General features: G+C 37.9%; 1 protein-coding gene across 1 annotated transcript; it reads left to right on the top strand.

Annotated features, from left to right (window-relative positions):
* The first annotated feature begins 19,391 nt into the window (after positions 1-19,391).
* LOC143586550 (LOB domain-containing protein 14-like) lies at positions 19,392-20,363 on the top strand. Its single transcript, XM_077068076.1, has 2 exons — positions 19,392-19,823; positions 19,932-20,363. Exons 1-2 carry the CDS (start codon positions 19,545-19,547, stop codon positions 20,361-20,363), a joined length of 711 nt encoding a protein of 236 aa, XP_076924191.1. The 5' UTR covers positions 19,392-19,544.
* Positions 20,364-21,352: the final 989 nt, after the last annotated feature.

The following is a 21,352-nucleotide window of genomic DNA, read 5'->3' as shown; positions in this document are numbered from 1 at the left end:
ATTTGTACTACAATCTGTCTCTAGATGACTTCGGGGCTTGTTCTGTTACGATCCCGTGCACATGCGAAGACACTGATCTGCGACAGCTGCCTTTTCTCGCCTCTCAGCGTTGACCCCTTTGTAGGTAAACCGGAGACATTTCAGGTTATCACTTGATTGCCTGCCTCGCACAACTAGGATATTTAATTTAGGCTTCACATCATTTGGCCCCTTCTTAGTACACTGGGATTTCAACTAAGGTCATTATATATACATGTTCATACATCCAATTTCCTTTTCTTGCCTAATATCTGCTGATTTCAGTGCAATACGACGTTTACGTGATCATGGTTGTACCATTCATTAACCTTCATACCGGCCAGGCATGAAAGCAATCTATGGTACACACCATGATACTCCCAACTACCATATTGTACCTCAATCAAAGTTCAACACACATTTAGTATTCTTTCTATGGACAACCTTACGCTGAATTCGGTCCAGTAATCCTTATTCATACTCCATTATAATCAAATCTTAACCGTTCTAGCCCCTAAGGTATTCTGGTTAAAGCTTAGGTACTAAAGGTACCTAATTTGCTAAAACGTTATGCTCTGATACCAACTTGTCACACTCCACCCAGGATGGGGCACTAACAGCGACCGGTCAGCACATACTTGTAGCGAAAACATAATATTATATAAAAACTACTAAGACTTTTGTTACATGTCTAACGATTACAATTAACAACAGAATGTAAAGCATTTAAACTTGTCCAACACATAGCAGCTAATATACAATCCTTACTTCATTAACCTGTAATACATGCTCGTGTAAAAATACGCCAGCACAAAGCCGGTGAGTCACATAAACTAACATATTTAATATACCGGACACAAAAATAACTTTATTAATCACGTATGAGCTCATTGCATTTCATGCCATAATCATTACCCGCCCGCTTCATGTTAAAGCTGGGTCAGCATTATATATTCGCACATACAGACTTTGCGCACATCTGCTGCTGTATTAAGTGCATGTCCACTCGGGAAAATATAATGATCATTATAATATATATAACACCTTGGGTACCACACCATATGTGCCACGCAAATACATGGTTAATCACAGTCCAAATGCTTTTATGAGCATGTATCACAGTTTTGAAAATAGTTTAAGTAACTCACCTATGCAGACTTTCTTTAGTTACTTTGTCTCTTCCAATTCAACTTGAATCCATGATTTAATATACTAGTTTACTTATCCATGCTCGGAAAGTAATATCCTAATACTCACGGGCCCTTCACACAACAACTGTCATTATCGTGCACAATTATTCAAGTCCAAACAGTATTATGGTTAACAACCATACCCACTAGTTTATAGTTCATGGTTCATCTTAACCATTTATGACCAAAGTGGTCAGACCATACCACAAAGCCAGTTGTGCACATACTAAATATATTGTGAAAAGGTCATACCACCTAATATAATGGGTGGCTACCCTTAAGTCTTCATGTAATTTATCATTAAAATATTAAACGGGTACAATTTGTACTTTACGGATTACACCCGAGGTCCCTAACTTACTCTACATAAAATAATATTTAAGTATTTGCTTTATAACTAAAATTAATTAATTAAATATTAAAATACCATACCTTATGTGGAACCAGTATGAAATAATGAGACGATTGAGAAATATGTTAGTATTAAGATTGTAAATTCTAGTTACCTATTTATAAATATAAGTTGAGTCCGCTTTACTTTCGTACCCTCCAAGACTCAAGAATTAATTGATTAAATTTGCATGTTGATCTTTATGAATTAAATTAATATATTAATATATAAACTTATCTTCAAGTTTTCTTTTACTTCCACACACTCGTGCACTGTAACTCATGAATTTTCTTATTAATCTTAACTAATTATTATTATTATTATTATTATTATTATTATTATTTCACACTACGTGCACCAGTTTCTCTTTTTCATTCATGTTTTATATATTGTTATATAATATATTATTGTTATTATAATTGTTATTAAACTTTATGTGTATGTCGTAATACTAATTGTTCATTAAGAAAACTCATACCTCAAATAGTTATTTCGCTTGTAACTTACTCATTTAACAATATTTAAATATACTCTTTGTATATTTTTATTTAATCATAAAACCGGGTGTTATAGTATATGATAACCCTAATGTTCTACTACACCAATAAACGAACAACCATCATCACAACTATCATAAAACCTCCATCTTACAGAAATATTCATATCTTATTAGGGTTTTTCAACACGAACAATAGACAAGCACGTAAACGAGTGATTATCGATGAAACACTTACAATTAACGATCAAACAATGATGATGATGACCCTAATCTTCCTAAATACCCACAAGCTCCCAAAGTTACCCAAGAACTCATGTTTCCCGTCCAATGACGAATGGAAAGGGTTATGGGGTGATTAGGGCTTGAGAAATAAGTTTTAAACAATTTTTCCCGACCTGGTCGTCCCCCGAGCCGCGCGTAGGCTAAAGCCTCGGGCTACGAGACGTCCAACGCGCCTCAATTTTTTTTTACACTAAAATTTTAATAACTAATTATAATATGGAAATGCATTTAACACATAATCATTTATCATGCAATAATTAAATCATACAAGTTATTAACGTAACCGGTTCGACATTAATCACCAACGCGTACAATAGGACTCATGTGTGTAACTTGTTTCTGACTCGTGTAAATGCTATGTGTGACGTGTAATATAACGGATTTGAGTTAACGATGTTAATGTGAAAGTGCGAGGTGTCATAAAATAGATACTAAAAAGAAAATTGTGAAGAATAATGAAACTCGGTGCCTATTCATGCTCCTAAAATTAAATGTGGTAGATAACATCTGTATGCAGCACATAGGAAGCACCAATAAGAAGACGACAAGTGATGTGAAAGTAGGGAAGTTAATGCGCCGCCCTGCAGAAGCATTTACAAGACACCCAGAGTAATTACATGGCAGTACCATACGTGCGATGGCATCATAACAGCTAGTTGTCAGACAAATAGTCAAAAGCTATCTCCTTAAATACCCTTATAAATAACCGCCATAGCTAAATGACGAATGAGAACCAGAAAATCTTACAAAAACAAGTCCAGTATTCCACCCGCGAACACGAACCGCGGAAGAAACAATGGACTCGGGGGACTTGTGGAGGTATGGTACCAAATAACCCACATAACTCAAGGACAAACCCTTTGCATACGCGGAAGACCTCCCACAGAGAGGATACACTCCCCATGGAGGAGATACTATAAAGGCAGAGATAACTATCCGCATGCGGAATATCTTCTACGAAGAGAGACATATCCTCAATGTAAGAAATACTTAATACTTAGCAACTCAAAGAGTTCAGCGGAAGATAAGTTGTGCTAAAGGGCAAGACACCATGTGACAAGGAAGGGAAAGACTAATCACAGGTCAGAATCCCTATAATGCCCACGACTGCACGATGGACGAATCAGAAAAGGTCAGCGTGTACATGCCTGCAACAACGATCTCCGTACGCCAACTCTCCAACCAATCAAAAATAGTTATCATGCTCAACCATAAAATTAGAAGGTTATATTGAGTGAGGCAGCTGGCCCAATCCTTCTCCTTCCATTCGAATATAAATACCAGAAGAGAACCAACAGTAAAAGGGATCCACAATCTTATTCTCCCTAAGAATTTACTCATCACTTACCATACTAATTCTCACGCCGGAGGGTGATTACAAGAAGACCCCCATTCCGATTCTCGTAACGAGCTTACGATGTTTGGTTTTACAGGTAACGGCAGCCGGAACTCATGGCATCTACTCTACACTTATACTCAGTTGGACCACTAAGCTAAGCCCACCAGGTTGAGATGTTAGGTTAAGCCTACCTAGGGTTAATTTAGTATTTCTTCGTGATACAACCAAAAGGAAGTACCTATGTTTACATATATGGGTATATATAACCTAATTCTAACCGATGTGTCCCTTGGTAAAAGGTGCGACGGTTATCCTCCTTAATCCTAAGTTCCAAATCTAATACAGTCTAGGTTATATTAATCTAATATTTAACATACCGTCCTAAGCAAGAATTTTATAGAACCAGTTTATGGTAGGGTTAAAGCCTTCATCGTGTTGTTCTCTTCCCGATCCATAGGTTGATGATAGATTTTGATTTCTACAAAATGATGTTTAGTATTCGTTGTTGGTTGACCGGCCAACATGAATTTGTGTGCTCAATAATCTTCGTGTTAAGATGTCCGCATGGATGAAACAGGATTAACCAAGAGTTTAATTTGGTGTGACCCGATAAAAGAAAGTACGTTCGAGTTTGGTGTGACCCATTAAAACAAAGTAATTAAAATTCTCATGTGAAGATGTCCTGATCAGATTTTGGCGTTTGTATATTCGAAGATCTTGCTCACCAATTGTTGTATCACATCCCCCCCCCCCGGCCGAAGGCGGAAACGTCGGAGCATGCGTAGATTGAAATCATGCACATGGTATTAAATGTAAAAACTCATATTAAAATAAACCAACATATTGTTCATACCAAACATAATCCAAATAGAAAACATGATATAGAAAATTATTCATTAAACTTCTAAGTCTGACTCATCCCCTATATAAAACTTCAAAAATCTTCATAATTTAATTTCCATCACCTGAAAAACATGCGAGACTGTCAACTAAAAATAGTTAGTGAGAACATAGGTTTTAAAAATAACTTTTATGTTGAAAATATTCCATATGCGTTAAGTTACTTTGTATACTTTAGTGATCACAACCAAACCTCTGACACGTTTAGCGAGTCGTCTAATCCACGATTAGACTATTATGTTTAATGTTTAATGATCGTCGGATTCTGAACACACAGGCCTCTACCCGAGGCCTGTGTGGGCGTGTCGGGCCAATAGATCTATCATCATACTACCACAGGCTTAACAAGTTAATGGTTGTCAATGCGAATATATATGTATACACTTGTAATGATCACACATAACGAATATTATGAAATAAAGCTTGAATCAAATAGCATTTATAAAACATAGAATAAATAAGTTGCATGTTTCCACCCGAAGTATAAAACGTTTAAAAGCATGAAAAGGGGCTATGAACTCACCTTGCTTTACGGATGAACATGAACACGAGCAAGAGTTTGTTGAACCGGTTACGGGATGCCCTAGATTAAGTTTGATTTTTAAATTATTTGTGTCGCATACTAGAATGTTCTAAACCAAGAGCATGACCTCCAGTAAGTTGATTCCCAGGTAAGAGTCACGGGTCCAATGGGATTATTTACGCCACTCTTGCCTTCGACAGAACCGTTTGCTTGTCAGATGCATACATACCCGGTTTATACTCTATTTGTATAAGAGCTCAAAATGTTTTAGAATTGTTTTGATAAATAATAAAGTACGAGGTTAAAAGTGTAATATATTATAGTTTAGGATGTTTATCGATATTTATAAAAGAATAGGGTTTAAACTATAAATATTATAATTTAGGATGTTTGTTGACATTTATGAAAGTATAGGGTTTAAAGTGTAAATATTATAATTTAGGATATTTATTGACATTTTTGAAAGTAAAAGGACCAATTATGTAAATATAATTTTTAGTTATGATAACTTTATGAGTTTTTGAAGATCATAAGAATATTCGTAGTTGTTCATGGAAAATTATATTTTGATCTATGATTTTGAGAAAAGAATTGTGATCCCTTGGAATAACATGATCATCATAGGCTTTTAAATCAAAAAGTAAGAGTTTTATTAATAATTTATGATGATCATGATGAGAGTATATGAACAACTATGAAGATTCAAAACAAAACTCAAGAACATAAGAACAAACTAAAAGAAATTCAAAAGAACAAAATCAAATTCAAAGACATATGAAGAACAACTAAGAAAACATGTAAACTTATTTGATTATGCTTGGAGAGAAAAGAGAGAATAGGATTTGGTGTGAAAAATAATGAGAATGTTAGGCTCTATTTATAGTAGAGGGTGGATGTTTTGAATACAATTGAGATAGAGATAAAATTGGTTTAAAGTTTAAGAGATAAGTTAATAATAATGATAATAATAATAATAATTTAAAAAAAAACAAATGTGAAGTTTGGCTAACAATAGTGCACAGCACATTTTGTTAATTTTTTTTTTCAAATTAAATGAATTAGATAATGTAAAACTTTAGAAACAAGGTTAAGACTTGGAAGCACCGTTAAAAGTTTGAAATGCAAAGAGAATCGATGACAGCTGAGGAGGTTGGAGAACTTTTTGGGCTGTTGGAGCAAATCCATGATTACGGTTGGGCTCAGGGAGTGGATTCGTGGAAATGGGTAGGTGATGGCCTAGCTAATTTTACGGTATATGCGGTTAAACAACTATTTATTTCGGATCAGAATTATTTTTATAAAATGAGATGGAATAGATAGATCCCTTTTAAGTGAAATGTCTTGGCATGGCGAGCGGAATTAGATAGACTCCCAACTAGGGCGGAATTGACGAAGAAAGGTATGATTTTATAAGATATAAATTGCCCGTTGTGTGGCGATTATACAGAATCATCGGCCCATTTATTTACTGCTTGTATTTTTGCATTGGAGGTGTGGGATCGGGTTGCGAGCTGGTGTGGTCTACCTCCTCTCTATGCGTTTGAGGTTAGAGATTTACTATTATTAACAAAAGGGTTGAAGTTGCAGAAACATGAGACGAGGACGGTTCACGGGATTGTGTTAACGACTTTATGGTGTATTTGGATTGCCAGAAATGAGATGGTTTTTCAAAGGAAGAAAGTTAAAGTGGTAGAAGTTATCACGAAGATTAAAGCTAGTTCGTTTTTTTGGACTAGAAATAGATCTAAATTCAAATGTATAGAATGGAAGGATTGGTACGATTCCCCTATTATATTGTTGTAATTTCTGGTTTTCCATGCGATTCTTGAGTTAAGGACTGGCATGTGGTTTGTTTTGTTGAATGAAGTTTATTTTTCAAAAAAAGAAACAAGGTTAAGATAGAAGGTTCTAGAATGTTCTTTTTTAAATCACATGATTAATTTAAATACTTAGGATAAAAATAATAATAACAAAATATTTTGTTACATGCTATAAAATATTAATCTAGGCATTCCGGTTCAACGTGTCATATTAATGATTAAGCATGATTATGATGAAATGAACATAGAATCATATAATTACGCATATAAAGATAATGATATTTGATAAATGACACATAATTCAATACTAATAAATGTAGACAATGAAATAAATATGAGAACTTCATTAAATACGAGCACAAAAGACTAGCGTTTTTGCAAGAAAAAACCATAAATGTTACAGTCTCCCCCACTTAAGGGAATTTAGTCCCGAAATTAAATAGTGGAAACTGCTTTGGATTGAAAAAGATGAGGGTATTTCTGTTTCATTTGATCTTCAAGTTCCCAAGTAAACTCGGGTCCTTGCTTGTAGTTCCACTTCACTTTCACCAGACGGATTCGACTTCGCTTGAGTTTCTTGACATCACGATCCACGATTTCGATAGGTTCCTTAACAAAGTGAAGTTTATCATCAATGCGAATATCATCAAAGGGAATAGGCTGAGTGTAATTGGCTAAGCATTTCTTGAGGTTAGAAACATCGTGTCATGAGTACCACGCAATTCCTGAGGTAGTTTGAGTTTGTATGCCACTGGACCAATTCTTTCAAGAATCTCAAAAGGTCTAACATACCTAGGAGCGAGTTTTCCCTTTTTCCCAAATCGGACAACACCTTTCCAGGGGGAAACTTTGAGTAAGAATCGATCGCCAACTTGAAACTCAAATGGTTTCCTTCGATTGTCGGCATAACTCTTTTGTCGGTCACAAGCGGCCTTAAGTCTTTCTTGAATGATGGCATCCTGTCGGAGGTTGCTTGAACGATTTCGGGACTAATAACTTGAGAGTCACCAACCTCGGTCCAACATACGGGTGTTCGACATTTCCTACCATACAAAGCCTCAAAAGGAGCACATTTGATGCAAGTATGGTAGCTGTTGTTATAGGAAATTCAATGAGAGGTAGGTGATCATCCCAATTTCCTCCAAACTCGATTATGCAAGAACGGAGCATGTCTTCCAAGGTTTGGATGGTTCTCTCAGTTTGACCATCTGTTTGGGGATGATAAGCTTTACTAAGATCCACACGAGTCCCTAAAGATTTTTGAAGGGATTGCCAAAAGTTGGAGGTAAAACGGCTGTCACGGTCGGAGATTATGGATAAGGGAACACCATGACGTGTCACGATTTACTTGATGTAATTTTGAGACAACCTCTCCATTTTGTAGGTTTCACTAATAGGGATGAAGTGAACAAATTTGGTGAGACGATCGATTATAACCCAAATAGAATAATGCTTACGAGTGGTTCTTGGTAGTTTAGTGATGAAATCCATGGAAATTTGGTCCCACTTCCATAGAGGAATCTCGGGTTGTTGAAGCAAACCCGAGGGCTTTCGATGTTCGGCTTTAACTTTTGAGCAAGTTAGACACTTCCCAACATATGAGGCTATCTCCTTCTTCATCCCAAGCCACCAATAGAATTCTCTAAGATCGTAGCACATTTTATCAGCTCCCGGATGGATCGAGTATCGAGTTTTGTGGGCTTCGTCAAGGATAAGATTTCGAAGGTATTCAGAATTTGGAACCCATGTGCGTCCCATGAAGTAAAGAACCCCATCAAACTTAGTTTCCAATTGCTTTTCGGCTCCACAATCCAATTCGGTCTTGAGATTGTTTTGGGCTATCACTTGGGCTTGAGCTTGAAGAATTCAGGCCTTAAGGCTAGTGTGAACAATCATCTCCATGGCTCGAATACGAGAGGGTTTAACTCTTTTCTTTCGGCTTAGGGCGTCGGCTATGACATTCGCTTTCCCGGGGTGGTAGCGAATTTCACAATCGTAATCATTGAGTAGCTCGACCCAACGCCGTTGCCTCATGTTGAGTTCTTTTTGTTTGAGAATGTGTTGCAAGATTTTATGATCGGTATAGATGACACATTTAGTTCCATAAAGGTAGTGTCTTCAAATTTTTAGAGCGTAAATCACCGCATCTAACTCAAGATCGTGAGTGGTGTAATTCTTTTCGTGGATCTTGAGTTGTCGAGAGGCATAAGCTATGACTTTGCCTCGCGGCATGAGTACACAACCGAGACCTTGATTTAAAGAATCACAATAGACAATGAAATCATCGTTTCCATCGGGAAGGGTTAAGATGGGTGCGTTACAAAGCTTTTGCTTTAAGGTTTGGAATGCGTCTTCTTGCTCTTGTTCCCAAATGAATGGATTGCCTTTTTGAGTTAAGGTGGTGAGTGGTAGGGCTATTTTTGAGAAATTCGAGATGAAACGACGATAATAACCAGCTAGACCAAGAAATGAACGAATTTCTAATGGGGTTTTCGGAGCTTCCCAATTTTTGATGGCTTTGATTTTTGCGGGGTCCACGTGTATATCTTTATCGTTGATAACATGACCCAAAAATTGAACTTCATGAAGCCAGAATTCACATTTCGAAAACTTAGCATAAAGTTGTTCTTTATTCAACAGTTCCAAGGTGAGACGAAGGTGTTGCACATGATCGGTCTTGGTTCTTGAATATATTAAAATATCGTCAATAAAAACGATGATGAATTTTTCGAGATACGATTTACAAAATCGGTTCATGAGGTCCACGAACATAATAACCAGCTAGACCAAAGAATGAACGAATTTCTAATAGGGTTTTCGGAGCTTCCCAATTTTTGATGGCTTTTATTTTTGTGGGGTCCACGTGTATATCTTTATCGTTGATAACATGACCCAAAAATTGAACTTCGCGAAGCCAGAATTCACATTTCGAAAACTTAGCATAAAGTTGTTCTTTCTTCAACAGTTCCAAGGTGAGACGAAGGTGTTGCACATGATCGGTCTTGGTTCTTGAATATATTAAAATATCGTCAATAAAAACGATGATGAATTTTTCGAGATACGATTTACAAAATCGGTTCATGAGGTCCACGAACATAATAACCAGCTAGACCAAAGAATGAACGAATTTCTAATAGGGTTTTCGGAGCTTCCCAATTTTTGATGGCTTTTATTTTTGTGGGGTCCACGTGTATATCTTTATCGTTGATAACATGACCCAAAAATTGAACTTCGCGAAGCCAGAATTCACATTTCGAAAACTTAGCATAAAGTTGTTCTTTCTTCAACAGTTCCAAGGTGAGACGAAGGTGTTGCTCATGATCGGTCTTGGTTCTTGAATATATTAAAATATCGTCAATAAAAACGATGATGAATTTTTCGAGATACGGTTTACAAACTCGGTTCATGAGGTCCACGAACACTGCAGGTGCATTAGTCAAGCCAAAGGGCATAACCGTGAACTCATAGTGTCCATAGCGGGTTCGAAAGGCGGTTTTGGGTATGTATTCATAGAGAATTCGCAGTTCGTGATAACCCGAGCGGAGATCAATTTTTGAAAAACAAGTGGCTCCTTGAAGCTGATCGAAGAGATCATCAATCCTCGGTAGTGGGTACCGATTCTTGATGGTGAGTTTATTTAACTCTCGGTAGTCGATGCACATGCGGAAAGATCCGTCCTTCTTTTTGACGAAAAGAACAGGAGCTCCCCAAGGTGAGAAACTAGGTCGAATGAATCCTTTGTCGTGAAGTTCTTGAAGTTGGCTAGAGAGTTCTTGCATTTCGGACGGGACTAAACGGTAGGGAGATTTGGAAATGGGAGCTGCACCGGGTATAAGGTCGATTCGAAATTCAACTTGTCGATACGGAGGAAGTCCTGGCAAGTTATCGGGAAAAACTTCGGGATAGTCTTTGATAACGGGAATGTCTTGAATCTTTTTCACTTCGGATTTCTTGTCAACAACATTGGCTAAAAAGGCATAGCATTGTTTCCTCAAAAGTTTACGGGCCTTCATGCAAGAGATGATTTTTAGGTTACAATCGGGTTTTTCTTCTTGAATGATTAGTGTTTCACCGGATTTTAACGGGATACGAATGAGCTTCTCGGCATAGGCATCTTTGGCTTGATCACGGGATAACCAATCCATTCCCACAACTAGGTCAAAACTACCAAGCTTAAAGGGAATTAGATCGATATTAAAAGAGTGATCATCAAAGGTCAAGGTGCAATCACGCATAATAGTATTGGCTTGGGAGGTGTTACCATTGGCTAGCTCGACGGTGTAACGGGAGTCTAGTTTTACCGGTTTCCATTTTACAAGGGGTTCAAAATCAAGTGATATAAAACTTCTTTCCACGCCCGTATCAAAGAGTATGGATGCAAAGTGGTTATTTAAGAGAAACATACTGGTTATGACATTGGGATCTTGACGTGCATCCGAAGCACCAATAGTGAAAGCTGTACCACGAGTGGTTTGGTTATTGTTTGGAGCCAATTGGGGACAGTTGTTCTTGAAATGGTCCAAATCACCGCATTGAAAGCAAGCACGAGCATTGTTATTGTTTGGTAGAGCAGGGTTGGTGACCATGGCCTGATTAACAGCAGCAGGGGCAGTTCGGCATCGAGGGGCTAGATGACCAAATCGACCACAATTGGTACACTTTCGGCATTGGAAACTTGGTGGGTGATGATAGTTGTAGGTGGAGCATAGGGGGTGAGGTCCAGCGTACCTTGCCCTAACCGGGGCTTGGTTAGTAGGAGCCACAGCTTGGATGGGCACAACAGGGGTGACTGCGGCTTAGTTGGTGGTTTTTGATTTCTTGTTAGGTTGGTAGCTATTATTCTTGAACTCTCTCTTTTTGCTTCCCCGAATCCTTCCAAAATTCCGGTTTGATTAGTTCATCGGTTAAGGTACTGGCTAGGTGTATAGCATCTTGGAGGGTTCTAGGATCAACGGTCAAGATCATGCTCCTCATTGAAGGAGGTAAGCCATTTATATAGCGATCAATGGCTCTTTCCTCAGCAGTGACTAGGTGGGGTACTAGCTGGGATAATTCTTGGAAACGGTTGGTATAGCCAAGGTGATCGGCTCCTTTCATGGTATGACCCCAAAGTTCAGCTTCCATCTTTCGAAGTTCGCTCTTGTGACAATATTTCCTGGTCAGTTTGTCCTTGAATTCAGCCCAAGGTAGGGCAAAGGCCGGCCCATGACCTCGAGTCCTGATTTGAGTGCCCCACCAAGTCAAGGCCCCTAGCTTGAGGGTGCTAGCAGCATACTCCACCTTTAGATTCTTCGGACAATTGCACATGCTTAAAGCGGCTTCCGTGCTCTCGAACCATTGTAGCAACCCGGTGGCACCTTCCGAGCCGGTGAACTCAGTAGGTTTTGAAGCAACAAAGGTTCGGTAGGATTGATCGTAGTTGTTGCCATTATTGTTGTTGTTTCCGTTATTGTTATTGTTGCCATTGAGTTGATTGACAATAGCGGGAAGAAGAGTAACCATTTGAGCGAGCACAGTTGCTAGTGGGGTGTTATTGTCGTTGTTGTCATTGGTGTCATTTGAGGCATCGCGACGAGGAGGCATTCTAAGAAATCATCATATAAGGTGGATAAGTAAAAGAGTAAGGAATAATAAAGCAAATGCTTTGCTATAAAAGAAAGATACAGCAATGTAGTCTTCATCCCACGGTGGCAAGGGGATGTAGGAATTTATGAAAAAGTTGACGAAATCGAGAGACATGCTAAAAATAAGAAGTTAGGACATTTAATTGCACATAATTTCAACCTAAGTGACATTCCTAGACGTAGGTCGGTTACTAACTCTCTACGACCAAGGCTCTAATACCAATCTGTCACCCCCCCCCCCCCGCTCGAACGCGGAAATGCAGGGCGTGCGTAGATTAAAATCATGCACATGGTATTAAATATAAAAACTCATATTAAAATAAACCAACATATTGTTCATACCAAACATAATCCAAATAGAAAACATGATATAGCAAATTATTCATTAAACTTCTAAGTCTGACTCATACCCTATATAAAACTTCAAAAATCTTCATAACTTAATTTTCATCACCTGAAAAACATGTGAGAGTGTCAACTAAAAATAGTTTGTGAGAACATAGGTTTCAAAAATAACTTTTATGTTGAAAATATTCCATATGCGTTTAGTTACTTTGTATACTTTAGTGATTATAACCAAACCTCTGACACGTTTAGCGAGTCGTCTAATCCACGATTAGACTATTATGTTTAATGATCGTCGGATTCTGAACACACAGGCCTCTACCCGAGGCTTGTGTGGGCGGGTCGGGCCAATAGATCTATCATCATACTACCACGGGCTTAACTAGTTAATGGTTGTCAATGCGAATATATATGTATACACTTGTAATGATCACACATAACGAATATTATGAAATAAAGCTTAAATCAAATAGCAATTATAAAACATAGAATAAATAAGTTGCATGTTTCCACCCCGAAGTATAAAACGTTTAAAAGCATGAAAAGGGGCTATGAACTCACCTTGCTTGACGGATGAACACGAACACGAACAAGAGTTTGTTGAACCGGTTACGGGATGCCCTAGATTAAGTTCGATTTTTAAATTATTTGTGTCGCATACTAGAATGTTCTAAACCAAGAGCATGACCTCCAGCAAGTTGATTCCCAGGTAAGAGTCACGGGTCCAATGGGATTATTTACGCCACTCTTGCCTTCGACAGAACCGTTTGCTTGTCAGATGCATACATACCCGGTTTATACTCTATTTGTATACTAGCTCAAAATGTTTTAGAATGGTTTTGATAAATAATAAAGTACATTTATATACATACATCTATATATATGATTGTTTATTGGATTACATCGAAACAGAAGGCAAGCGGGCAACAAGCTGCGCCGCTACTCCTTTTTGAATCGCAAAACCTAATCTTTTAAAAACTATATTTGCTGATCTTGGAGTCATAACATTACTATGCATGACCCGCTGAACACGGGTAAGTAGCTCCACAGCTTCAGGCGCGAAGAAACCAAAAGTGTCAAAAGCAAAAGGAATAAATACATGTTGGTTGTCAAGACACGCCTTTTCATGTTTTGCCACCTTACCTGAAGCAGTTTTTAATGCGGCTTGACCGACCGCGAAACCACTACTCCCTAAGCCCACCAAAGGAGAAACCCCTGTTAAATCCACACACACGTGTTTCCCTCCTATCCATCCAAACACCAAAATGTCAGCCGGTCGAAGAGATGATCTTCCCTCCGACGGGTCAGTCAGGAAATTCACAGGTGCTTCTTTCTTAACAGAAATTCCAGCTCGCCCGAATATATCAAAGAGCACATCCCTAACCAGATCGTGTCGGTACTTGAACCCCAGGAGCTCTTTACAGTGCACCGCGTGCTCCCCATATGAGTCTAAACACGCTTTACGACAAACAGGACATATCTCATCAACCGGAAATAGAGGAATCATAAGGCGATACTTAAGGATACTACGATACTCCACTGGAGACATATGCTGGCCTAACCCATCTACAGGGATAGCAAGAAGAAAATCTTGAGCATGTGGTGCTTGTAGACACTCAAAAATGGCTTTTTGTTTGCTTGTCATGTTAAAGTGTGACTCCATGTCGTGAACAATTTTACTAAAAAGAGTGCTCGCCAATGCATGCTGGGCTTTAGAGGGGGCGGTCTCTTTGTTAAAGAAACTGCTAAAATCGAAGCTTGGAATCATATCACGAAGACAAGCCAGAGCACAAGAATAATCAGAATCCATCCCACATATACCACTGTCTCACAAAATGTGATCCTGAAGCACCCACGATTGGGCTCTCGAGGCCACAAACGCATAAGAGGAAGCCTCTACTGCCGAATACAACCCCAAACCCCCATTCTTAATGGGTAAGGAAGCAAGTCGCCATTGGAGGTCTCCAAAGAAAGGACCTCCACAAACTACAATGTCCTCGATCGCCTCACGCAATCCCTTGTCAAAAAACACCGCTGCCTCCATCATGTGTACAGGTTGGCATGTTCTCAAACCGAAGAAAAGTTTAGCAATACCCATACATGATCGAAGCAAAAGTAACTCACTCTGCGGGTCACCAAGTTTTGGGAGAAGACGCATCAAATCAACAGCATTAGTAGCTCTCTTCTTTGCCAAACCCTTAATAAACCCGGTGTCTTTACTAACAGCTCCCCCAAGAAGCTGCACCCCTAATAATGGTCTCCCAATGTCAGCAGGGAATAAACCATCACGAGACTTCGTACCATCACAAGAAGGCCAAAATAGCTCAGTTTTCTTAATCTTTAGTTCAAGACCCAAAGTTGGACCCGTCACCTTAATGATATCCAGCACTTTAGCCACCTCCATTGAATCTCCAATGACTGTCCCATCATCAAGATACCAGGCATGAAGAAGAAGCTTGCAATTGTCTCGAATCTGATGCACAAGGGGGTTAAAACCAAGGAAAAAAAGGAGTGGTCCCAATGGGTCTCCTTGTTGAACCCCTGTGGTGGACCAAATATTATCATCCCCAAGATATAGTCTTGATGGCTGCCCATATAAAAATTCCACCCACAAGGAAATAGAAGGGCATCTGATCCTTACCTCATGAAGTAAAGCTGATCTATCCACCATATTAAATGCATTAGAAAAATCAACTGTAAGCATTGCAAGAGACCCATCAGTGTGGCGCTCACTCAATACCCTGTTGGCGCTATGTAATATGGCCTCCGCACCACCCGACACACCAACCCCAAACTGGAAATCATTAAGGTATTTGGTCATTTCTTTGCCAACCCCTTTCATAGCCACCTTAGAAACCAAACGCCTCCATATAGTACCCACTGCAATAGGTCGGATCCCGTTCTCGGGTTTTAAAAGCGGTGTAAGAGAAGCAGACGCGACAAACTCTGCCAAAGTAGACGGACATCTCCCTCCTAACCATAAAAGTGTAATATATTATAGTTTAGGATGTTTATCGATATTTATGAAAGTATAGGGTTTAAACTGTAAATATTATAATTTAGGATGTTTGTTGACATTTATGAAAGTATAAGGTTTAAAGTATAAATATTATAATTTAGGATATCTATTGACATTTATGAAAGTAAAAGGACCAATTATGTAAATATAATTTTTAGTTATGATAACTTTATGAGTTTTTGAAGATCATAAGAATATTAATAGTTGTTCATGAAAAAATTATACTTTGATCTAAGATTTTAAGAAAATAATTGTGATCCCTTGAAATAACATGATCATCATAGGTTTTTAAAGCAAAAGGTAAGAGTTTTATTAATAATTTATGATGATCATGATAAGAGTATATGAACAACTATGAAGATTCAAAACAAAACTCAAGAACATAAGAACAAACTAAAAGAAATTCAAACGAACAAGATCAAAATCAAAGATATATGAAGAACAACTAAGAAAACATGTAAACTTACTCTTGATTATGCTTAGAGAGAAAAGAGAGAATGGGATTTGGTATAAAAAATAATGAGAATGATAGGCTCTATTTATAGTAGAGGGTGGAAGGTTTGAATACAATTAAGATAGAGATAAAATTGGTTTAAAGTTTAAGAGATAAGTTAATAATAATAATGATAATAATAATAATAATTTAAAAAAAAATGTGAAGTTTGGCTAACAAAATTGCACGGCACTTTTTGTTAATTTTTTTTTCTTTTAATTTTCAAATTAAATAGATAATGTAAAACTTGAGAAACAAAGTTAAGATAGAAGGTTTTAAAATGTTTTCTTTTTAAATCACATAATTAATTTAAATAATTAGTATAAAAATAATAATAACAAAATATTTTGCTACATGCTATAAAATATTAATCTAGGCATTCCGGTTCAACGTGTCATATTAATGATTAAGCACGATTATAATGAAATGAACATAGAATCATATAATTACGCATATAAAGATAATGCTATTCGATAAATGACACATAATTCAACACTAATAAATGTAGACAATGAAATAAATACGAGAACTTCATTAAATACGAGCACAAAAGACTAGCGTTTTTGTAAGAAAAATCCATAGATGTTACATGCTGTGTCTAACTTCATAACTTTGGAGAGAAAACTAGCATGCAGTGAATCAGAACGATTTGACTTTTGGTTGTTTGATTTTAGATATCCTTAGTGAAATTTTATTCTCTTTGTGAAACAGTTCTTGATATTTCTAATAAAAAACAAAATTAAACTTCTTTTGTATTTATAACACAATTGAACAGCTGTTTAATAGTCATGGTAGCTTTTAGATAGATTAAATAAACCAATCCATAGTTTCTGGCAAGAAAAAAAAACAATAACATTTCTCAAAAAAATAAGATAAACATAAAAAAACAAAATGCATGTATGTTTAAAGAAATTATTGATCTAGCTAGTTATCTAGAAAAGTTACAGTCATCAAACTATTAGACTGAGGGGTGTGGGGCTTCAACGGAGGCGCTAGAGCCCCTCCGCTCGCGCCCCCAGACGCTAACACCACACCATCAGGGCGCTAACGCGAAAAACGATGCAGGCGTGAGCCGGTTAGCGGGAGAAGAGAGAGGGCTGCACAACTTTTGATGGTTTTTTGACCGTTGGGAGCCGAACAAACCAAAAAAAAAAAATATTTTTCCTATATAATTATACCCCATTTCACTCATTTTTATACCAAAACTTCAAACCTTCAACCAAAATCAATTCATCTTCTCAACTTTTTTTAAAAAAATGGCTGGAAATTGGTTGCCAAACCTTGATTCAGATTATATTGACGATGATTTATGGTCGTCACCGCACCAACCGATGTTTTATTCGGAGCCGCAAGAATCATCCGGCTTTCAACCATCCAACACACAACCGTCTCCTAACTTTGTTGTTCCGGAGACACAAGAATCACACGGTGAAGCTACGGGACCAAAAAGACGCGTCCACCGGAAAAAACAAGTTGCAACGGACGGGTCGGGACCGGCTTCGACTCCGAGGATGAAACGGAAAGCCACTCCGTGGTCATCGGATGAGAAGGAAGCCTTGTGTCGGGCTTGGATAGTCATTTCTGAGGATCAGCGTTGCGGTAATTGTTTTAACGTTTTTAAAAATGATTTTTAATAAAAAAGTTAAATAAAAAAGTTAAATACAAATCTAATTTATTTAGTCATTTTGCAGCCGACTACCAAAAGAGCAAGATTTTTTGGACAAAGGTTAGGGAGACGTTCTACATGCTCGTTGGGAGTACAGAGCGGAACGCCGATATGATTTCGGGTCGGTGGTCCGAAATTAGAAAATTTGTCGGCTTGTTTACTAATCTTTTCAACAGGAACAGCGGTCGTATGAGACCAAGTGGCAGTGATGATTTGGCGGTTTACAATTTCACGATCGAAGAGTGGAAGCAAGAGTGTTTGCAGAGGTATGGGATGGTGAAGACGTGGGACGATTTAAAGTTGTGGGAGAGGTTGAAAAGGTGTTCCAAGTGGGTTGAGCTGGTGGCGCCGGACTTTGATGCGGAAGTAAGGCCGAAACGGACTAAAACTAGTTCGTCTGGAGCGTATAGCACTTCAACCGGGTCAGATTGCCGCGTTGGATTCGACCTAAACATTGCGGAGGAGGAAACGTCTTCACCGCCGAGGAGGTGGCCATTGGGAAGGGACGCCAAGGGGAAAAAACCGGCTGAGGGGAAGCCGTAAACATCGCCAATCTTGTTGAATCCCTCAATAAATTCAACAAAACCATGGAGGTGGTCTCTTATGACAAAAAAGAAAAAAGTCGAATGAGAGATTTGGACTTTCTTACTAGAGACTTCAGTAACCTAAATCCGGTCGATCAAATGCTAATAGAAAAGCAAAAGGAACGTATCCGAAAGAGGTTGATCGAAGAAGACCAAGCCGAAGAATAAGAATAATGTTTTTTTTTTAGTACTTTAATTTTTATTTTATTTTTAGATATTAATGTGTTTTTTTATTAATGTGTGTTTTTTTAATAATTTATGAGTTTTTTTAATAATAAGTTGTTTGAATATATTTATAAAAAAAATTAAAAAAAAAATTCGCTGGAGCCCCTGCTGGAGCCCCTCCACACCAGGACCAAGGGCTCCAACGGGGGCTCCAGCACCCCCCTTATCCAGTTTCTCTCTCTGCCACACGTCATAATATTATTGGTTGGAGCCCCCATTAAAACCCCCACATCCCTCAGCCTTAGAGGGAGGGCTTCTTTGTAGCGACTCTTGTGTTCTTTTAAGGATTTTGAAATGGAATCTTATAGGGGAATTGAGTATTAGAAGTTATTATTTAGATTTAAAATCAAGGAAACAGTGAAGGGAGGTGGGGTTGAGTGTGGGGTGCAATTGCACAAAAGTTTTTTATTTTTTATTATTTTTTTCTTAATACAAATTAAATACTAGCAACTGTAGGCCAATAAGGGAACCATTTGTGGTTAAAATATTCACTACAATATGATCCACCCCTCACCCTCTTGTGTTTATAAACATGATGATTATTTGCATCATTATCAGAACAAACACAATTAGCTCATCATCAAACCATTTTCCTTGAAAATTAAACCCAAAACATTAAACTAAACATGACTGGATCAGGTTCTCCTTGTGGTGCTTGCAAGTTCTTGAGAAGAAAATGTGTAAAGGGTTGTGTTTTTGCTCCTTATTTCTGCCATGAACAAGGTGCTGCTCATTTTGCAGCCATTCATAGGGTCTTTGGTGCAAGCAATGTCTCTAAACTTCTTGCACACCTACCTGTTAGCGGTCGCTGCGAAGCAGCCATTACCATCGCGTATGAAGCTCAAGCAAGGCTTCAAGATCCTATTTACGGCTGCGTTTCACATATTTTCGCGCTACAACAACAGGTACAATTTGGTTCTAACTATATCAAAACAAAACCCTAATCTTTATTGTATAGCTAGCTAGCTTGCTTTCATTATAAATTTATAATTAATGTTTTTATTGTTGAACAGGTAGTTAGTTTACGGTCCCAACTAGCCTATTTAAAAGCTCAAGCAGCTGAAAGTGTACTCAACGGTTCAAGTTGTTCAAACTATACTAGCAACGATCGTCGACACAATGAAAGACTTTCTGCTTCTTACACACCTCCAGAAGATATCCACAGTTGGTTTCAACAATCGGAAACTTCGTGCATAAACATGCCCCAATTCAATCAAAATTCGAGTGTGAACAATATGAACGAGATCATGAATTTCCACTCCACGGGAGGAGACTACGGGAATTCATTTATTAAGGAAGAAGATGGATCCTTTTCCAGTTTCCAAGAAGGTTCAAGTTACTCCATTGATTCTTTGGACATGGAAATAAATCACAACAAAGACTGGTTCTTCCAAGAGAATAGGGAAGACCTTCATTCCATTGCTTTTGGGTATAGTCACCATTAGTCCGCAAACGGAGATCAAGATTAGTTTGGGATCAAGTAGAAAATACTTAAAAGTAGTTTATGTTACGCTGTCAATTTTTAGTATTTCCTAAAATATGCTAAAATATTTGCCCCCACCTCCATCCAGGCATGCCCTTTTGCTACTAGCTAGACCGGTATAAAATAAGATTAAACTAGGCCAGCTAGTAAACCCTAGAATATGTTCATAAGTTTGGAAACCCTAAATCTTGTGTAACTTGGGATATGATCTGTTTGATATTAGTTTATTAAGTTTTCATCAGATGAAAATCGTCTGATGTTTCTTTGTGAGCTATGTTATAATGACCTATCATGTTGTAATTAGCAATAAAGCATTTCATAGGTATGAATTTAGTGCTGTGTCTTCTAATGGTTCTGCCTTCTAATTAAATAACCATATTTTAGGTATAAAGTAGCTCTTTTACTTTTTTTTTAACCACGACAGCCCAATACCTGGAAACTCACAAGACCTGCCAATCCCCTGTTTACCAACGAGGTCAGGTAAATCACAACTATGAGCTAGCATGTGGCCTTCAAGAGGTTATGGTTGTAAACCAATGAAAGCAAGATTCAGAACTATAACCTCTAGCAGAGGTGAATCAGGTCGTCTCCTCTAATAGAGGGGATCCAAGAGACCTTTGGGGCTTGCTGTAGTGCCTTAATGTCTGAGATCTAACATCACATCTACACTCGAAGTATTGTGGTAACACTTATACTTGAAGGTGAAAGTTTGAAAATGATGCGACTTTTATTGCTGCTTTATGATAACCTGGTTAAGACTAAGAGATTAAAAGAAGAATACCCTAAATCAGTTTACTCTTTGTACTCTAGAAGCACTTATATGAGAGTTTGTTTATATAGTATCTGAGATATTTAAACACGTCTTGATTGTGATTATGAAGCTTTGATCAATTACGTGTTTTTGGGGTGGGTGTATTTTTTGATTTCAGTGTTGGTTAAAAGTTGTCATGT

This window comes from Bidens hawaiensis, unplaced genomic scaffold (genome assembly GCF_021521415.1).
Source record: "Bidens hawaiensis isolate Kalapana, Puna unplaced genomic scaffold, B.hawaiensis_p1.1 tig00034691_1, whole genome shotgun sequence".
In the NCBI taxonomy this organism is placed as follows: Eukaryota; Viridiplantae; Streptophyta; class Magnoliopsida; order Asterales; family Asteraceae; genus Bidens; species Bidens hawaiensis.
This window is presented reverse-complemented; position numbering and strand designations above follow the sequence as displayed.